The sequence below is a fragment of the Myotis yumanensis genome, unplaced genomic scaffold, assembly GCF_028538775.1.
Source record: "Myotis yumanensis isolate MYYU_CA2020_CCGP unplaced genomic scaffold, mMyoYum1.0.hap1 SCAF_1, whole genome shotgun sequence".
NCBI lineage: Eukaryota > Metazoa > Chordata > Mammalia > Chiroptera > Vespertilionidae > Myotis > Myotis yumanensis.
In genome coordinates this window covers 81,097,238-81,117,394 of record NW_027223752.1, presented here as the reverse complement: position 1 = coordinate 81,117,394, position 20,157 = coordinate 81,097,238, and the positions used below count along the sequence as shown (strand labels likewise).

Sequence of the window (20,157 nt, the reverse complement as noted above, 5' to 3'; positions counted from 1 at the left end):
CCTAAGACCATCCTGCATATCAGATATTTACATTACGATTCATAACAGTAGCAACATTACAGTTATGAGGTAGCAACGAAAATAATTTTATGGTTGGGTCACAACATGAGGAACTATTTAAAGGGTCAGAAGGTTGAGAACCACTGCTATAATCCCTTATCATTAGGATGTATTTGTTATTATCATTTTTTACATTATTAGGGACTTGAATTGTTGTGTTCAGGTATATATTGCCTGATATTCATCAGTTCTTTTTATTTATGGTATATTTTAGTGTGGGCATGTCTTACATTATATTCTATTTAGGAACTTCTCAAGGTTAGTCACTTTCAAGTTTGGTTAAGGTGGACATAGTTTCAATTTGTGGGGATAGGTAATTTTGTATCTACTTTTTCAGTTTAAATTTTTTTTTTTGAAAGACTTTATTTACCCAGATTTTTTATTTATAATTTTTCAAGTATCAACTGGGGTTGTGCTCAAAACTAAACCAGGGTAGAACTTTTCAGTGTACAGAAAATATGCAAACGGACTTCTCAGTTGAGATTAGCATTACTAATTATTTTTCCAAAACTATTATATTTTTAAAAATCTGCTATTGAGAGGAAATTGTTGATCTATTTAAAAACAATTAAAGTGACTTGGGTGAGATTCCTCAGAGTATGTTGAACAAATCAGTAAAGGGTATGTAATTGAGAGATTTAATATTTCACACAACAAAATCAAAGTATGAAAATTTTCTTCAGACTCGAACCAGATAATATGAATTAAATACCCTGTTTTATGCTTGATGTAAAGAAACCCAACAAAATAATTGTACTAATACAGGAAATTGGCATTATATTAATAAATAAGAATTAGAGGTTTTACTTAACAGTGAATTCTGTACATGTTGATAGTGCCAATGTTGGCAGAAATAATAGCATTTAGATAGTATCCAGAATTTGTTTTACTACTTCAAGAGCAACCAAATTTGGACTACTGTGTTCAATGGTACATGGACAAATTAAGTTGTGGTTGTTATAAGGCACAATATCTTATTTTCATAGAAGATTGTCAGAATAGCGAACGACTTGAATAAGATGTTTTAAATCAAAGAAAAGAATTCAATCACTTATGAATGGTTAAAGAGAAGAGTGAAAGGAAGAAATTAGCCAATTAAGTTTAGAATTGAGTATTTTCAGGTTGTGAATTCCTTGACTTTGATGGCGCCACAAGAGGCTTGCTCATCAGTGAGTGAGCAGCGATGTCATAAGAGAATTTTATCATTCTTTGAGGAAATTAGAGGGCACCGAGCTACATAATTTAGTTTTTTAATTATTCCAGATTCTGGAATATTTTCTTAGAGATCTTCATTTTAAAATTTTTGTCACATTATGTTACCCATTTATACTTTGGAGCAATTTTTTAAATTGCAGAAATGCTTATTGAAAAAAACATCAAAAGAGGCAAAGATAAAATACAGCTTGAACACAGATAACCACTATTTTGTGTTTTGTTTTGTTTTTGGTTAATCCTCACCCGAGGGTATTTTTCCACTGATTTTTCGGGAAAATGGAAGAGAGGGAAAGACAGTAATATTGATGTGAGAGAAACACATCGATTAGTTGCTTCCTGCACAAGCCCTGACCATGGCCGGGCTAGGAATGAGCCTGCAACCTAGGTACCTGCTCTTGACCAGAATTGAACCTGGAACCCTTTGGTCCGCAGGTTGACTATCCACAGAGCCAAACTGCTAGGGCTGAGATATTTTGATGTTTTGGTCCATTCATTTCTGTCTCGGGTTTGAATGTTTACTTATATATTTATGCTTTTATAATATACTAGAGGCCTGGTGCACGGATTTTGTGCACCGGTGAAGGCCCTCAGCCTGGCCTGCACCCTCTCTCAATCTGGGACCCCTCGGGGGGATGTCAGACTGCTGATTTTGGCCCGATCCCCGCAGGCCAGGCGGAGGGACTCCACTAATCAGTAATTAGTTGGATAATTTGAGACCATGTAATTTCTTTCTAATCCAGAAAACTTTCAGTAATTGTAGCATTGTCTGAATCAGTTGTCGATGTAATCTTCACCAAGCTTTCTTTTTAAAAGCGTCATTTAAAATTTTTGTAATCTCTTTTTTAATCAATGAGTTTGCTTGTGAATTTAGTTTGGTGAACCTCCAGAAGTGTTACTATCTTTAAAAAAAACACACCTTTTATTGATTTTAGAAAGGAAGGTAGAGGGAGAAAGATAGAAACATCAATGATGAGAGAGAGTCATTTGATTATACTGGATCCAGCCCACAACCTGGGCCTGTGCTCTGACTAGGAATCGAACAATCATCTTCTAGTTCATAGGTTGACGCTCAGCCATTGAGCAACACTGGCTAGGCTAAAGTTCAATATTTTCTTAAAACAATTTTTTATGTTTATTACTTCTTTTTGATTTTCTGCCTTTTTTCTGTTATAATTTTGGGAACTGTTGAGTTTGGTCTTTACGGTTTTTGCGTTTTATTTTTTTTCTGATTTAAATACTTATTATTTAAGTTCTCACCCAAGTAGAGAGGGAAACATCTATGGGTGCCCTCTTCATTTACCTCAACTGGGCACTGAACCTGCAACCCAGGTATGTGCCCTGACCAGGAATCAAATCAGCAACCTTTTGGTACAGAGGGTGATGCTCAACTGAGTCAATCTGAATGGACAGTTTTTGTTTTGTTTTGTTTTGTTTTAATCCTCACCCAACAACATGCATTTTAGAGAGAGGGAGGAAGAGAGAAAGAAACATTAATTCGTTGCCTCCCATATTAACCTGGTCTGGGGATCAAACCTGTGACTTAGGTATGTGCCCTGACTGGGAATTGAACCTACAACCTTTTCGGTGTATGGGACAATGCTCTAGCCAACTGAGCCACAGTGGCCAGGGCTTTCTTGAGGTTTTGACAATTGCATATGTAATTTTTTGCATTTAAATTTTGATCCATCTGTAATTAATTTTGGTGTATAGGGTGAGATTGGTCCCCATTTACTTTAGATGGCTACATGATACCATTTACTGAATTACTCATTTTCTTCCCCTGTTAATATCTTGTGTATTTTTTAGTTTTAATTCTTAGAATTAACAGTTAGCATAATTTATCTAAAAGTGGCAAACTTTGTTTTTTCTTGGCCTGAAAATGCCCTATAAATATTACCATGTGCTATTTTCTCATGCTAGTGGGCTTTTCATGATAGTCTACCTTGAGATCATGTCTGGTTTTTATTTTTGTTTTTGGGGAATTATGTCTCTGCTTTGATGACTAATAAGCTTTGGGAATGGAACGAATTTAAAGCACTATGTTCTTTTTGTAGACACATAGGGAGTTCATTGTTCCCCTCCGAAGGAGCCAGAAAGAAATAGTTGATGAATTTTTATTTTTATTTTTATTTTTATATATTTTATTGATTTTTTACAGAGAGGAAGAGAGAGGGATAGAGAGTTAGAAACGTCATTGAGAGAGAAACATCGACCAGCTGCCTCCTGCACATCCCCTACTGGGGGTGTGCCCGCAACCAACGTACATGCCCTTGACCGGAATCGAACCTGGGACCCTTCAGTCCGCAGGCCGACGCTCTATCCACCGAGCCAAACCAGTTTCGGCTAATTGATGAATTTTTAATGTTTCCTACATCCTTTGTGATATCATACTATGTTAGTACAGTTTTGGTAATATTATTATACTTAAAACCCTTTTATTCTTGAAATATTAATGTTTATTGCATATAATATATGTAAGATCATTTTTCTTGAGTAATTGGTGTTTATTGCATGTAACATTTAAGATCATTTTTCTTGAAATAATAAGGTTTATTGCATGTTATATTATTATATTTAAAATTGTTTTTCTTGAAATAAACTGAGAAAAATAAAAAAATAGTTGATGAATGTAATAAAGATACAAGGGAGCGAGGAAAGGTAGGCCAGGTTGAGTAATATGAAAGTAGTGTGGGGAAGGGCATTAAAAGGGATTGAAGTGGGCAAAATAGGAGCTCTTAAGTGTGTTAAAGGAAAACAACTGAGACTGATGATGCTTTCATTAGACAGAGAAATTATAATACTCAGAAGTTACTGAAAAACTGTTGACAAGAAATTGTATGACACTATAAAATAGAAAATCCTTAGACTCAAGATTTAGTCATCTTTTTAAAAAAATTGCCAACTCATTGCTGCCATCTAGTGACACTTTGTCTTTAAAATTCTTCAAAGAAAAGTAGGAAAGAGCATATTAGGTATGACAGTTGAATCTAATTTGAATTAAATGTAGAGTCTAGGTTTTAGGGGATAGTAATATAGAAAATTATAAGGTAGGGTTCTGAATGTCCTACTCTGAGGTAAGTTATTTTTTTTGTTTTCTAGTTAGTATGATGACATCTAATAAGCCATAGTTGGTGCCATATTTCATTTCTTTCTTGTACCAACATATTATGTGATTAATCTATGTGAATAGAATGCACAGGTAGAGAACTGGTTGAAATGCCCATTAGAAACATCTTGTGGCTTGTTTACTTATCCCCTCTACCCCCTGTGTTTTGCAGTAAATATTCCCAGATATGATACTGAACACAGTCTGACTGGCACTGTTTTGTTACGTATCATCCGTTCTATCTTTTCCACGAAAGATGGAGTTCTAGTGGCCATTACATAAAGGCAAGGGAGCTGAAGCCTTGATTCCAATTATAAATTGATTTGGCTCAGCTCCCAGCAAATTCCAGAACCTTTATAACCTGTATTTCTGGACCATTTGAACCCTGTGTTTCCTTATAATTGTCAGATAGCTCAATCTGTTTTTTTTTTTTTACCTTCCTATGTACTTATTCTCTGCAGAATTTTCTTGACATTTAATGTGAACTTAAAGAGAAAAGGGCTATATGTCCTGGCCAGTGTTGCTCAGTGATTGAGCGTCAACCTATATGAACCAGGAGACCACATTGAAAGCTAATCAGGTGACCTTAGCACAGCTTTGAAACTGAAATCATTGTATTATTTTTTCATTAACATTTTTATATGAAAGAAAATGGGAAATAAAATCCTGTCCTAAAATTCAGAGATGACAATCACTGTTAGTACCTTTTTTATTTATATTCTTGGATGTCTTTCTACCAGTCTTTTCAAATAGGATTCATTGAGAGAATTAAACCATAAGGCAGCCACTTGCCACAGGACACTAGTGTGTCACAAGAATTTTTAAAACATGTAATACCTGACTATTTAGTCAGGGTTACTGACCTCTTTTTTCCTGAGGCTCCCAAGTAAAAAATACAGTAACAGCCAATACAACAGCCATCCAATGTGACTGAATCAAAATTACACATTTTTTTGGTATTTCTTGATGTGCTGCAAAATTTAATAATTATGTGTGCCATGAGATATAAAATATGTTGAAAAATCATTGCCCTAACTCATTTTTTATATGTGATGCATTCTGTTCTATATGTAGCATCCTTGTAAAAATTGAGGAAATAGTCATTTAAATCCATTTCTGTTCTGTGATTCAAAGGAGCACATGTAAAAGGGACATAAATCTAATGTCTTTTTGGTGTTTTCAGCTCATGTTCAGTATGCTGCTGGCATGTAGAACCATCCTTTTCTCTTTAGTAGGTTTTTTGTTTTTGTTTTTGTTAAGCCTCCCCCGAGGATTATTTTTTCCATTGGAGGCGGGCGGGTAGAGAAAGAGAATTGCCTCCCAACCGGACCAGGGACTAAATCTGCAAACTCGGTTATGTGCCCTTAACTAGGAATCTAACTCAAAACCCTTAGGGGCGCAAGTTGAACACTGAGTGAGCCAAACTGGTCAGGGCTGGGTTTATGTTTATTCTTATTGTTGTTCTAAAGATTTCTGGCCTTCACACTTAGATTTGTAAGGCTATGGGTGATTCTCAGTGGCTATTGTTAGGTAAATTGTTTAGTCTAGAAAAAAAATGGTTAAGAACTACTGTTTATATAAGAATATAATTTATAAACCAAAATGAAATAGATTGTGTCCTGAATTTCAGAAATGCTAGAAGGGTAAAGCAGTTGTTACATCCTTTTATATATATACTAAAGGCACGTGCATGAAATTTGTGCACCGGGATGGCGGGGCGGGGGGGTCCCTCAGCCCAGTCTGCATACTCTCTAGTCCGGGACCCCTTGGGGGATGTCTGACTGCTGGTTTAGGCCTGATTGGCAGTCGGACATCCCTCTCACAATCCCGGACCGATGGCTCCTAGTCGCTCACCTGCGTGCCTGGTTGCCCCTAATTGCCCCCTCTCCTGGTCTGGTTGCCCCGAACTGCCCCCACCCTGCTGGCCTGGTCACCCCCAACTGTCCCCTCACCCCACCCCCACCCTCACCAGCCTGGTCGTCCCTAACTGCCTCCTGCCCCCCACTGGCCTGGTTGCTTCTTACTGCCCGCCCTCCCACCACTGGCCTGGTCGCCCCACCCAACCTGCTGTTCATTCATTTGGTCTTCTCTCACTAACCCCCCTGCCAGCCTGGTCACCCCACGCAGCCTGTTGTTCACCCACACAGCCTGTTGTTCAGTCATTTGGTTGTCCCTCACTAAGCCCCCCTGCTGGCCTGCTCATAGGCAGCCATCTTGTGAGGGTTAATTTGCATACTACCTCTTTATGATAGAGGATGTATGTATATATATGTTTATTGGTTTCAGAGAGGAAGGGAGAGAGAGAGAAACATCAATGATGAGAGAGAACCATTGATCGGCTGCCTTCTGCCTGCCCACCCACTGGGGATCGAGCCTGCAACCCGGGCATGTGCCCTTGATGAGAATTGAAACCAGGACCCTTCAGTCCGCAGACCAACGCTCTGTCCATTGAGCCAAACCTGCTAGGGCAGTTGTTACATCTTTAAAATCAGTACTGCTTGTGAAATGACTAGGTATTTTATGGGTCAGAATTGTGGTGATGATGTATAAATGTTATAACCTGCTTTATTAAATGTGTGTATATAATAAGACATTCTAACATAAATCCATGAGAATTAGTTTGTCATGTTTCTCTTGAGTATTGGAAAAATATCATTAGACACTGGTATCTTTAAATTAATCTTTACAGTGTTACTCTAAATCAGCGGTTCTCAACCTGTGGGTCTCGACCCCTTTGGGGGTCGAACGACCCTTTCACAGAGGTCGCTTAAGACCAATGGAAGCCACATACATAATTACATATTGTTTTTGTGATTAAGCACTATGCTTTAATTATGTTCAATTTGTAACAATGAAATTGGGGATCACCACAACATGAACTGTATTAAAGGGTTGCGGCATTAGGAAGGTTGAGAACCACTGCTCTAAATCGAAAGTGGGTCCATCATAACTGGTGGTTGGAATGGCAACTGGCAGCAGACTGATACGAAAGCTAAAAGAATGCCAAACATTAAGATTGAATCTAACATACATAAAGATAGTTTTGAAATAGTCTGAGGAAGCCTTAGTTCCTGTCATGGTCTTTTGATTTCACCCAGTTTATCATCACCATCTAATAGTATTAAATGTCCCAACTATATTTGGTAGGTTGTCACATAAGGAAATAAAAGAGCCATCGAATTCTATAAAAAGATATTATACTTAAGGTATCTGGTATATTGTAAGTCAGTTGAGGTGCCTAGAAATAGGTATTTCCAGAGTGAATGAATTGTTTCTGTTTATTGCCTTTGTATAATAAGGTTAATTATACTTGAAGGGCAGGTTGTCAATTGTCCACATTAATCTAGCTAAAGAGTGGTTTATGGGCAGAATTTCCAGGGTCCTCCCAAGCAAATCCCTATTTTCTTTTTTTAAAAAAATAAGTTTTTATTGCTTTCAGAGAGGAAGGGTGAGGGGAGAGAGAAACATCAGTGATGAAAATCATTGATCAGCTGGCTCCTGTACAACCCCTACTGGGGATTGAGCCTGCAACCCAGGCATGTGCCCTTGTCTGGAATTGAACCTGGGACCCTTTCCTCTGTAGGCTGATGCTCTATTCACTGAGCCAAATCAGCTATTGCCCTATTTTGTATTTAAAAAAAATTTTTTTTAATTGATTTCAGAGAGGAAGGGAGAGAAATAGAAACCTCAGTGATGAGAATCATTGATCGGCTGACTCCTGCACAGCCCCTACTGGGGATCAAGCCTATATCCTGGGCATGTGTCCTTGACTGGAGTCATACCTGGGACCCTTTAGTCCGCAGGCTGACACTCCATCCACTTGAGCCATACTGGCTAGGGCTCGAGGGCTTTTTTATATCTTTGAGAGAGTGAGTGACTCGTTTTAATAAAAGCAATGTGCAAGAATATGGTAGATGGCAAGCAATGGCTAGGTTAGCATGACTGAGAAGGTGAAAAATGAGTCGAGATTTGTAGTAGATGACTTAGGGGTTTCTAATTTGCATGAGGACTTTATAACGGGGGCCACTTGGAATTAAATGTTGAGGAAGATTGTGTTGCCAGTTGTCTGTGGAGGGGAAAAAATAATCTGGAATACACTAGAGAAGGGGAAGTTGAATTTCTATAAGGATATCTTCTTGGCCTCTAATCTCTGAAGAGTAATAGACTTGCTGTTGTGAGATCCGTGGAGGTTGACTAGTACTCTAGGTAGTCACAGTGGTTTAAAATAAGAGTAGATGAAGTTTTATCAAGGAATACTTTGTTTTTAGCATCTTTTCACCTGAATTGCATTTTTTTTTCTTCTAGTTTTGGCTTTGTGAGTAACCTTAATCATCAAAGACAATGGCCAGCAATGTTACCAACAAGACGGATCCTCGCTCCATGAACTCCCGTGTATTCATTGGGAATCTCAATACTCTTGTGGTGAAGAAATCTGATGTGGAGGCTATCTTCTCAAAGTATGGCAAAATTGTGGGTTGCTCTGTTCATAAGGGCTTTGCCTTTGTTCAATATGTTAATGAGAGAAATGCCCGGGCTGCGGTGGCAGGAGAAGATGGCAGAATGATCGCTGGCCAGGTTTTAGGTAAGATACGAGTTGAATTAATTTTTTCATTGATTATGTAATTCAGATATGAGAATTTTTCTGTTAGTGTTTTTTTGTTTTTTTGTTCTTTATCATTTTAATAGTCTGAGATTTTCTGGGTTTGATAATTGACTTCATCGGCATAATAAAAATCTTAGGTTTATAGATATATTAGGCTAAATACAGACTTTTATTATGCCATTAGTAGTTGAGACTAGATAACCCTCAGTTGGTAGTCTTGGGTAAGGTACAGGAGATAGGAATGATATTTCATAAGGTAATAAATGGCTTGGGTACTGCTCACAGTGGATTGGTGGAATACAGTATAGATTAGTCACTCATGGGCTGCAGAATCAGATTACTTGGCTCTGCATTGGGGCTTTACACTGTGTTAGGCAGCTTACTTAGCTTGGCTGAGCCCTAAATTTTCTCATCTCTTCAAATGGAGATAATGGTATTTCGGTTTATTACTTATTCTTACCTGAGGTATTAGTATTTGAGGATGTCAAGAGGATTTAGATAAATTGAGAAAATTCATGAAAGCGTAGAACTCCAGCATGTTAGCTAGAGACGCTTTAAACGTGTTAATTCTTCCGTACCTTTCACATTTAAAAATTTTATGACGTTCAGTTTGTTGAAGCCTTTAGTATTTTCCTACACTCTGAACTGATTGATTCCTTATCATTAATTTTTTTCTACCCCTATGATCTGGAGCAGTGCTGGTTCAATAGAAATAGAATGTAAAAGCCATGTATGTGATTTTTATTTTTTTAAATATATATTTTATTGATTTTTTACAGAGAGGAAGGGAGAGAGATAGTTAGAAACATCGATGAGAGAGAAACATCGATCAGCTGCCTACTGCACATCTCCCACTGGGGATGTGCCTGCAACCCAGGTACATGCCCTTGACGGGAATCGAACCTGGGACCTTTCAGTCCGCAGGCCGACGCTCTATCCACTGAGCCAAACCGGTTTCGGCCATGTATGTGATTTTTAAATTTGTAAATAACTGTATTAAAAGAAGTAACAAAAGGGTGACTTTAATTTTACTTAGTATACCCAAAATATTGTCATTTTGATATATAATCATTTAAAAATAAGATTTGGTGTATTTTATATCCTCTTTTCATCCCAAGTCTTTGAAATCCATTGCATATGCATACTTATAAAACATCTGATTTCAGACATAATACATTTCTTTTTAAAAATTTGAGTTGTATTGATTTTAGAGGAGAGAGAGAATAATCGATTTTGTTGTTTCATTTATTTATACATTCATTGGTTGCTTTATAGTGTATCACATCTGATGGCCTACCACAGTTGTCCATTTTTGGTGATATTAAGAAAATTTGTGGCTTCAAGTTTTACATCCTGACCTATCTGTGATAAAGTTCCCCATTGGTTTTTCACCTTATGGTGATGATATTTTTAGGTAATTTATTAGAGGTTCAAAAGAGTGGGTTTTCTAATTCCTTCTGCACTTATTAACTGGAATTTTTCTAAACAACAACTTCTTGTTAATAGTTGATTTTTCTGAAATACTGTTCACATTGGAAAGGCAGAATAAATCTTTTCAAATTTTGGTGTAATTGATCCTCTAGCAACCTTTAAATATAGCCATTGCTTTTGTTTACTATTATTTTGAATTCATATATTTAAATAGCTGTGTTTTTAGTCCGTTGCAATTTTTAAAACTGATTTTTAGAGAGAGGAAGGGAGAGAAAAGAGAGAGAGAGAAACATTGCTTTGTTGATTCTTGTATGTGCTTTGACCGAGAATTGAATCCACAAACTTGGCTTATTGGGACGCACTCTAACCACCTGAGCTAGCTGGTTAGAGCCACAAATCATTCTTTAGAACTCAAAATAATTTCTTTTAGCCTAGTGGATCACCTTCAAGTTGGTCCCTATGTCATTGTGACCTTCCTAATGGAATAATGTGTTGTTGCCTCATTTTCTGGCACCAGAAGATATTCCAGGTCATCTGGTATATAGCTTGACATAAACTTGGAATTTGCCCTTTTGCCCAGGAGCCTTGGCTGCTTTTAACGAGAATTATTTAGAAACCACTGTCTGTATATCAAGAGTTAGTGTTATGAATTTTAATTGCTTCTGACTAGATTCAATGGGTAGATTAGGAGGAACATACGCTTTTTAAGAATAGAAAAAACACAATTTTATATGTGCTTTGTGCTACAGTTTTAAAATAACCATACTTGTATTTTTACTAAAATTAATATTATGAAATGCAATTTTATTAATATATAGTCTATTGAATATTGATTCAGTACTATAGTTTGGAATCACATGAAATCTATAAAGTTGTCTAATCAACTTTGATAAAGTTTAGTTCTTTCGTTTCATTTTTTTTACATTTAAAGATTGCTTTTAAAAATATTTTTATTGATTTCAGGGAGAAAGGGAGAGAGATAGAAACATCAATCAATGATGCGAATCATTGATTGGCTGCCTCCTGCACACCCCCTTCTGGGGATCAAGCCTTCAATCCAGGCATGTGCCCTTGCCCTTGACCAGAAAATCGAACCTGGGACCCTACAGTCCATAGGCTGACACTCAGTTCACTGAGCCAAAATTTCTAGGGCACAATTGCTTTTTAAGAAATGTAATTCTATCTTGCCCTGGCCAGTGTGGCTCAGTTAGTTGAGCATTATCCAATGAACCAAAAGGTCCCTGGTTGGATTCCAGGTCAGTGGACATGCCTGAGTTACGGGCTCAATCCCCAATAGGGGCCATGAAGGGTGCAGCAAATCCATGTTTCTTTGTCATCGATGTTTCTCTCTCATACATGTTTTTCTCTCCTACTTTCCCTTTCTCTCACTCTCAAAATCAATAGAATATACATTTTTAAAAAATTTAACTCCTATCTTTAATGTTATAAATGTCTATAGTCAAAACTGTAAAAGGACAAGGCTTTTATAAACATTAGATATTAAAAATTGGAAATGAATTTAGTGGACCAAGAACTGAAGATTATTCATGAATTGTCTATTTAGCAAAAAGACAGTGTATTAAATGTCTGTTTTTTAATTGGTTATTTGATGACCTGAGTTTTAAAAGAGCTACAATGGCCTCTTTTTTAAAAAAATATATTTTATTGATTTTTTTTACAGAGAGGAAGGGAGAGAGATAGAGAGTTAGAAACATCAATGAGAGAGAAACATCGATCAGTTGCCTCCTGCACACCTCCTACTGGGGGGATGTGCCTGCAACCAAGGTACATGCCCTTGACCAGAATCGAACCTGGGACTCTTCAGTCCGCAGGCCGATGCTCTATCCACTGAGCCAAACCAGTTAGGGCTACAATGACCTCTTGTTAATGAGGAGCACGTGAACTCTTGTTTGGTAGGCAGTGGATGGACAGGGTAAGTAGTTGGCTGCTAGAATGGGTGTTTTATTTTTATTTATTTATTTTTTAAAATATATTTTTATTGATTTTTTACAGAGAGGAAGGGAGAGAGATAGAGAGTTAGAAACATTGATGAGAGAGAAACATTGGCCAACTGCCTCCTGCACATCTCCCACTGGGGATGTGCCCGCAACCCAGGTACATGCCCTTGACCGGAATCGAACCTGGGACCTTTCAGGCCGCAGGCCGATGCTCTATCCACTGAGCCAAACCGGTTTCGGCGAATGGGTGTTTTAAATATTTACATTTTATATGGAAACTAGAGGCCCAGTGCTTGAAATTCGTGCACGGGTAGGGTCCCTAGTGGCTGCCTGCGGGGCCTTCCTTTGTGCCGTGCTGCCCCCTGGTAGTTATTGCACATTATAGCGAGCAATCGAACTTCCAGACAGGACACTTTGCATATTAGGCATATATATATTAGGGTTTTTCTTCCTTTGCTCCTTATTTCCCTTTTCTTAGTGTATGTTTATGTATGTGCATGTAAAGGTTGTTAAGCATTTCTGCAAAGTACTTCTTAAGCATTTTTTTATGCAACTTTAGAGTTGGTTCTACTTGCAAGCAGAATAAACATTTGCATTTGGGGAAATTTAAGGGTACCATACTTCAAATATATTAATTCATGAACTGCCATAAAATCTCTGAGGTCATTTATTTCTAATATAGTTGTTTAATTTAAAATGCACAGAATCATTTCTGGAAAGGCAACTATTAGTCACTGATACTTTTTTTCTGTGATAGTAACTAAGTGAAAAAAATGGGTGTTTTGAATGGTAAGCGTTTCATTGAAGTAGAAGCTGAGTGTGGAAGGTACCAAAGACAAACTTAACGTGTTATAAATAATGAAAACTTTTTTGGTACAGAAGGAATGGAAGATTAAAAGTTTCAGCCTTATAAAAATTCTTGAGTGTTTATATCACAAGGAAAGATGAGTTACAGTGTTAGATCTTTGTGGATTTATATGACTTACGGACATTTTTAAAATCCCAACAGTGTTGTCACTAAAATTTTTGTTTTTGTTTTTTCAGATATTAATCTGGCTGCAGAGCCAAAAGTGAACCGAGGAAAAGCAGGTGTGAAACGATCTGCAGCGGAGATGTACGGGTCAGTACCAGAACACCCTTCTCCGTCCCCTCTACTCAGGTCCGGAACTTTATTATTTATAACTCCATTGTGTCCATCAGTGGGCATATTCTCTATCTGTTTTGCTGGATATGGGAGGGCTAACTGTAGTATGTTTTATCTGTGTCAAAGTAATGCTTTATTAATTTTTTGTTAATATACTTCCTTTTCACTCATTTCCCAGAAAATTATTAGAATTCCCTGAGATTTTGGCTATTAAAGAGTACTTTGGTGTTTAGCATAAATTATAAAATTCTTCAAGAGGAGTTGAGCTTCTCAGGAGCTGAGGAGTAAGAAAGGGAAGATGGCCTAAGAATGTTTAGTTTACTATTGTAATTTTCAGTGTTCTTATTTTGGCTATTATGTAGTGTGTTGAAATTTCAGCAGAACTTTCACCTGAATTTGAATTTGTCCACTGCATGTTCAGTGGCCTAAGGTGCTTAGAATTTAGTGATGTTAATTGAATGATGATTGGGAGTTGTTCCATGCTAATCTGTTGATCTATTTGTTGTGGTTGGTTTACCATGGGCTTTGGGGTTTTTTCCCCATCTGCTGTTGTGAATTGACATCAATGGCTTCAAATTAATGCTCTTTGGTATTTATTTTTCAGCTCCTCTTTTGATTTGGACTATGACTTTCAACGGGATTATTATGACAGGTATGTTAAGTGTTTTGTCTATCTTGATAAAAAGCACCTAGTGAGAATCATTTTGTTTTTTCTATTTTGTAGTAACGAACAACATAAACATATTTTCAAACAAAGTCTCTTCTTTCTGCGAAAAAAAAAAAATGAAAAATGCTTTTCTGCAAATTGAGGTAGACTAGTAAGGTGACATTTCTATAGATTTCAAAGAATCAGCTTATATATCTTTAGGGCATATTGGGACATGTCCAATATTTTCTGGACTAAGGTTTTTCTTGAAACATGTCAGTTTTCTTTTTGTTTTAATTTGTATGCCAAATAAAAGGATTTACTGACTTACCTAATGATGAAATGATGCTTAAATAGCAGTTACATGTTTCTTCATTATTTCCCTATGGCATACTTGCCACTTGGCTTTGCATTGTATGGGGTTACAGTAAAATTTAAAAAATGATTTCTAACCTTAAATATTGTATAGTGAACTTTAAGCAAATCAACCAATACAAAATAGGCTATAATCAGTATATGTAATGAATTAACAATACAGATTGCTTTGGGAGTTAATGTTAGAGTGTTAAGATTTATATTATAGATTAGGAATCATGGTGATACAGTTCTAATAGGTAAGGGGGTTGGCCCGGCCATTGTTGCTCAGTGTTGAGCGTCAAACCATGAACCAGGAGGTCATTGTTCGATTCCCAGTCAGGGTACATGCCTGGGCTGCAGGCTGGATCCCCAGTGGAGGCTGCCAATCAATGATTATCTCTCAGTATTGATGTTTCTCTCCCTCTCTCGTCCTCTCTCTGAAATCAATGAATGAATGAAAGATAAGGAGGTTGGAATAATGATTTCTGCTTGTGCTTTTAGAACAGCATTAGTATTGTTGGAGATTCCTAAGAAATAAAATTGAAAGATGGTATGGGTAGGGATAGGTTATGGGTGGCTTTTATTTTTAATTTTATTTTGTTCTATTTTTTCCATCACCATTTATCTCCTCTATGCCCTCTTCTACATCCAGCTGATAATAGGAATTAATTATTGGGGAGTGGCATGATATGCAGAAAGTATTGGTATTATATTGGCATTCAGTTAATTTCATGAATTATTAACACGTTAAGCACCATGTCAGTCACCGGTGACTGACATTATACTTTCCGTCAGCCACGAGCATATCGGTGAAATTGGATATCACGCACTAAACCGAAAGGAAGACAAAACAGGCTTGGCGCTTAATGTGTTAAGGAAAAATTAGATATATTTGGTTTGGTACTTTTTAAGTTATGCATTATATGGTAGTATTTGACCATACTCATACATGTACTTGATAAATAAGTGTTAGTTTTGCCTTTGTGTTTGAGAAATATCATGTAGACTATGGTAGAATTATTAAAAGGCAAAGGAGTAAGACTGGAAAAATTGTTTTGGCTCTACATCATAAAAATCCTTGAATGCTATAAGGTTGTATGATTTGAGTCTCATTCGTGCATCATCAAATGATTATTTCATTTGTCTTGAGAGATTTCTTCAGATTTTTGTCTTTGAACACATTTTGAAAAATAATGATTTTTCTACTTCAAAAATATAAAAATGGCAATCTTAGTTGGGAGAACAGATCTGGGAAAACTTGGTCACTGATAGAGTTACTTGAAGGTCCTGAAATTTTGTGAATAACTGAATTTGTCTGAAGCAATTATTCTTTATCCACTACCATCCCACACATAGGAATCTCTTGGCCACATTTAAAAAATACTCATGCCCCACTATATCTGTAGTGATTTTTATACAGCTGGTTTAGGTAGACTCTTTATTGGTGTGTTTTAAAGCTCCCAAGGAATTCTAAAGTCCAGGGAGGGTTGAGAATCATTGATAACATAGAACAAGGAAGTAATTTTATTTCTGTGACTTTAACCCTATTTCTCTGTCATGACACCTTTTAGAAAAAATTTAATACACATTTTATGGATACAATTTCTGGGGTATTATGAACTCTTACTAGGTAAGAAACTTTTCTAAATTGTATGTATAAAATTCAGACAGCGTAACCCTACCTTTATGAGAATGGTCTTCTGAAGTTTTACTTTAGTTGTCTTGGTAAGGCAGCAAAACTTTGAACGTCCCTATCATCTCACCCTGTAAATACAGGGTGTCCCCCCAAAACGTATATACACTTTGAATTATTCCAGTGGGTTAAATCGCTAAAGAAGCATCAATCAACGTATCAGCTGTTAAAGTGTGTGTACATTTTTGGGGGACAATCCGGCATGTTTGGAAAAATTGTTTTAAGTAAGGAATTTCACAAACTTAATAAAAAGAGATACAGACAGCAAGGAATAGTGAAGAAGTTTAAGTGTTTGCAGAAATATCTATTTAGTCCTAAAAATTGATGGCAACACACTGTTGGCTTCTTCGTTTTTAAAGAGGCAAAAATAATACCTTTAGGTACTCTTTAGTAATGTATTGCTTGATGATATGATGTGACAGTTAAAAGTAGTGTCTTCCCCTTTCCATTCTAAGTAAGTAATAGCTACTAAAGAGCTGGTCAAGTATAGTACTAAGTTCTGTGATGGGAAAATGAACAGGCTTAGTGAACAATGGAAAAAACTCAGGAAAATGGTGTTACCTTTCACTCAGAAGTTCTGAATATGCTTTATTTGTAAGGTTAAAATATTTGTTATTATCCTCTATGCAGATAATCTTAGGAACAGCCCCATGGCTAGAAAAGAGGAATTGGAGTCAGGGAAAGGTACAGGTAGTTACCATTGTAATTGTTGAAATTGGAGGTCTTGGTGAGATTTATTGGGTTAGAGTTATACAAGTAGATGCTTTGTGGAAGAGAAGAATAGAGTATAGTTGAGATTTTCTCTTTTATGACTAGGATTATGTGATTAAAGGTTACATGAAGGGAGGTCAGGCAATTTTGTTGATCTCTTACTCTACAGATCTTTTCCAGCAAGATGTATTGATCAAAGGTAAAGAAAAAGTTTGTACAGTGGGGGGAGAGATTTCATTGAATTGCAAGATGGGTGAAAGAAGCTAACCATATATTCCTTAAGCTAATACTTGAGCTCTTATTTTGTTCTAGGCTCACAAAGTTTTAGATTTTGGATTAACTCAGTTTTATTGGGGTTAGAAGAGCTATCATCTTTATTATTATTATTATTGATTTCAGAGAGGAACGAACAGAGAGAGAGAAAAACATCAATGATAAGAGAGAATCATTGATCGGATGCCTCCTGCTCGCCCCCTATGGGAATCGAGCCCGCAACCAAGGTATATGCCCTTGACCATAATCAAACCTGGGACCCTTCAGTCCACAGGCTGCCGCTCAATCCACTGTGCCAAACCAACTAGGGCAAAAGCTATTATCTTGCCTCCCTCCCATTTCTTACATTTTTTAAAATATTCCTGAGCAATGCTACACCTGCTTGGAAAAGCATGTGATTAAGAGAGCAAGAGGATTCTTGGCTACTTGGGAAAGCTAAGAGATGTCTCTTTATGTGTCACCTAAGGTGACATTTTAAATAAGAAAGTTTGCATTTGCTTAGATCCCCTCTGTTGGTTGTATCTTTCTTGTGTGGACCTGATTATGTTATAGTTATTAGGATTTTAAATATATATCATTGATCAGCTGCCTCCTGATCAAAGGGACTGAGCCCACAACCTGGGCATGTGCCCTGAACCAGGAATCAAACTATGACCTCTGATTCATAGGTTAACGCTCAAACACTGAGCTACAATGGCTGGGATAATTTATTGTTTTATAAGTTGCAGTTGTTTGGTCTTGCTGACTTAATTTAGTTGTGAAGGAATTCTGTCTTCTTCTTATCCAATAGGATGTACAGTTACCCAGCACGTGTTCCTCCTCCTCCTCCTATTGCTCGGGCTGTGGTGCCCTCAAAACGCCAACGTGTATCAGGAAACACATCACGAAGGGGCAAAAGTGGCTTCAATTCTAAGAGTGGACAACGAGGATCTTCTTCCAAGTCTGCAAAGTGTATGTATTATTGCAGCTTCGTGGTATTTATTCTGTGTTGAAATAGTGAAATTAATGCTGCTAATAATTTCAGTTTTTGTACAAAGCCTTTGCATAATGTAATAAAAGAGGAGAATATAATGATTAAGGGACCAATTCTAGATTGCCTTCTATCCTTAAGACCCTGGTAATTTGAATACTTTAGGGAGTTGAGGCACCTGTTAAATTTGTGTAATATGTGTCAGTAAAACTGTACAGATTAAGTGCTTTAAAAAGGAATTGAAGTCTTAGCAGGTCCACAAAAGTCAGAATGCTACTGGTAATGGAGTAAGCACTTAAAGGAGTTTTCCTTTACCAGCTACAAGATTGAAGGTCCCCATTACTGAGACGATCTAATACTAATGCCATTTCTCCCTAGGGATTTCCTGTTGGCTGCTATTGTATAGTATAGTATAGTATAGTATAGTATAGTATAGTATAGTATAGTATAGTAAGAATGTTTTTGATAACTTGTAGCTTCTGGTATTTCGATTCTCATCTAAGGTTTTATTTATTTTAAAAGTGAAAGGAGATGACCTTCAGGCCATTAAGAAGGAATTGACCCAGATAAAACAAAAAGTGGATTATCTACTGGAAAGCCTGGAAAAAATTGAAAAGGAACAGAGCAAACAAGCAGGTAAATGATATTGCTGCTTTTTGGGGGGTGTAGATTTGGGTTAGTTACCTAAGATAATTGAAAATATATGTTGAAATAGTGCGTATAAAGCAATTGAATGTGAAACTTGGGGAGGGCATTTATGTGGGGGGAATTAGGCTGCAGATCTGTATTGATGAATGGGCATTGTTTACACCCTATGGACATTAATATCCCTGGACAGACTTGTCCTTCTCATCCCCAGTAGAGATGAAGAATGATAAGACAGAAGAGGAGCAGACCACCAGCTCCATGAAGAAAGATGAGACTAATGTGAAGATGGAGTCCGAGGGGGGTGCGGAGGATTCTGCTGAGGAGGGGGACCTACTGGATGATGATGAGAATGAAGATCGGGGGGATGACCAGGTGAAAACCACGGGAAAGGAAAGAAAAAGGTGGTGGAGGGGGGATCAGGGACACATGGAGTGCTTCTAACTCCATCCTATTTGTGTCTGTTTCTCACAGCTGGAGTTGATCAAGGATGATGAAAAAGAGGCTGAGGAAGGAGAGGATGACAGAGACAGCGCCAATGGCGAGGATGACTCTTAAGCACATAGTGGGGTTTAGAAATGTTGTCCCATTATTTCTTTATCTAGGCGCTTGTCTAAGATCAAAATTTTCACCAGATCCTCTCCCTAGTACCTTCAGCACATGCTCACTGTTCTCCCCATCTCGTCCTTCCCATGTTCATTAATTCATATTGCCCTGCGCCTAGTCCCATTTTCACTTCCTTTGATGCTCCTAGTAGTTAAGTCTTAACCCTGTAATTTTTGCTTTTAATTTTGATACCTCTTTATGACTTAACAATAAAACGGATGTATGGTTTTTATCAACTGTCTCCAAAATAATCTCTTGTTATGCAGGGAGTACAGTTCTTTTCATTCATATATGAGTTCAGTAGTTGCTTCCCTAACTGCAAAGGCAATCGCATTAGTTGAGTAGCACCTGAGAGCAGCTTTGAGTTAGAGGTATGTGTTTTATACCCCATATAAGAGTGCTATGTGGGGCTGTTCAACACAAATGTAACAATGTATTTTTGTGAATGAGAGTTGGCATGTCAAATGCATCCTCTAGGTAAATAATTAGTGTAATAGTTTTAAGATTTGTTTTCTAAAGTTGATACTGTGGGTTATTTTTGTGAACAGCCTGATGTTTGGGACCTTTTTTTCTCAAAATAAACACGTCCTTATTAAACCAGGAATTTGGAGGAAAAAAAACCCTGGTTTTTTTTATTTTTGTACTTTATATTTATTTCAAATACTTCGTTTCACAGCGGTTTCTACAAAACCTCTAGAATGTACCACATATATTTTTATTTGAATCGTAATCATTGTGC

General features: G+C 37.1%; 1 protein-coding gene across 16 annotated transcripts in view; it reads left to right on the top strand.

Moving 5' to 3' along the window:
- Positions 1 to 19,650, top strand: part of HNRNPC (heterogeneous nuclear ribonucleoprotein C) — a 38,518-nt gene extending 18,868 nt beyond the window's left edge. For 8 of the 16 annotated variants that reach the window (XM_070426084.1, XM_070426021.1, XM_070426066.1 and 5 more), the window contains 7 exons: positions 8,687 to 8,963; positions 13,418 to 13,532; positions 14,122 to 14,169; positions 17,961 to 18,148; positions 18,690 to 18,803; positions 19,006 to 19,187; positions 19,287 to 19,650. In XM_070426084.1, coding sequence (XP_070282185.1) covers positions 8,723 to 8,963; positions 13,418 to 13,532; positions 14,122 to 14,169; positions 17,961 to 18,148; positions 18,690 to 18,803; positions 19,006 to 19,187; positions 19,287 to 19,370 — 972 coding nt within the window. In that variant the 5' untranslated portion in view covers positions 8,687 to 8,722 and the 3' untranslated portion in view covers positions 19,371 to 19,650. The remainder of the gene's footprint in view (positions 1 to 8,686; positions 8,964 to 13,417; positions 13,533 to 14,121; positions 14,170 to 17,960; positions 18,149 to 18,689; positions 18,804 to 19,005; positions 19,188 to 19,286) is intronic. The other 8 variants (XM_070426157.1, XM_070426148.1, XM_070426138.1 and 5 more) reach the window with 8 other exon arrangements.
- The last annotated feature ends 507 nt before the right edge of the window (positions 19,651 to 20,157 follow it).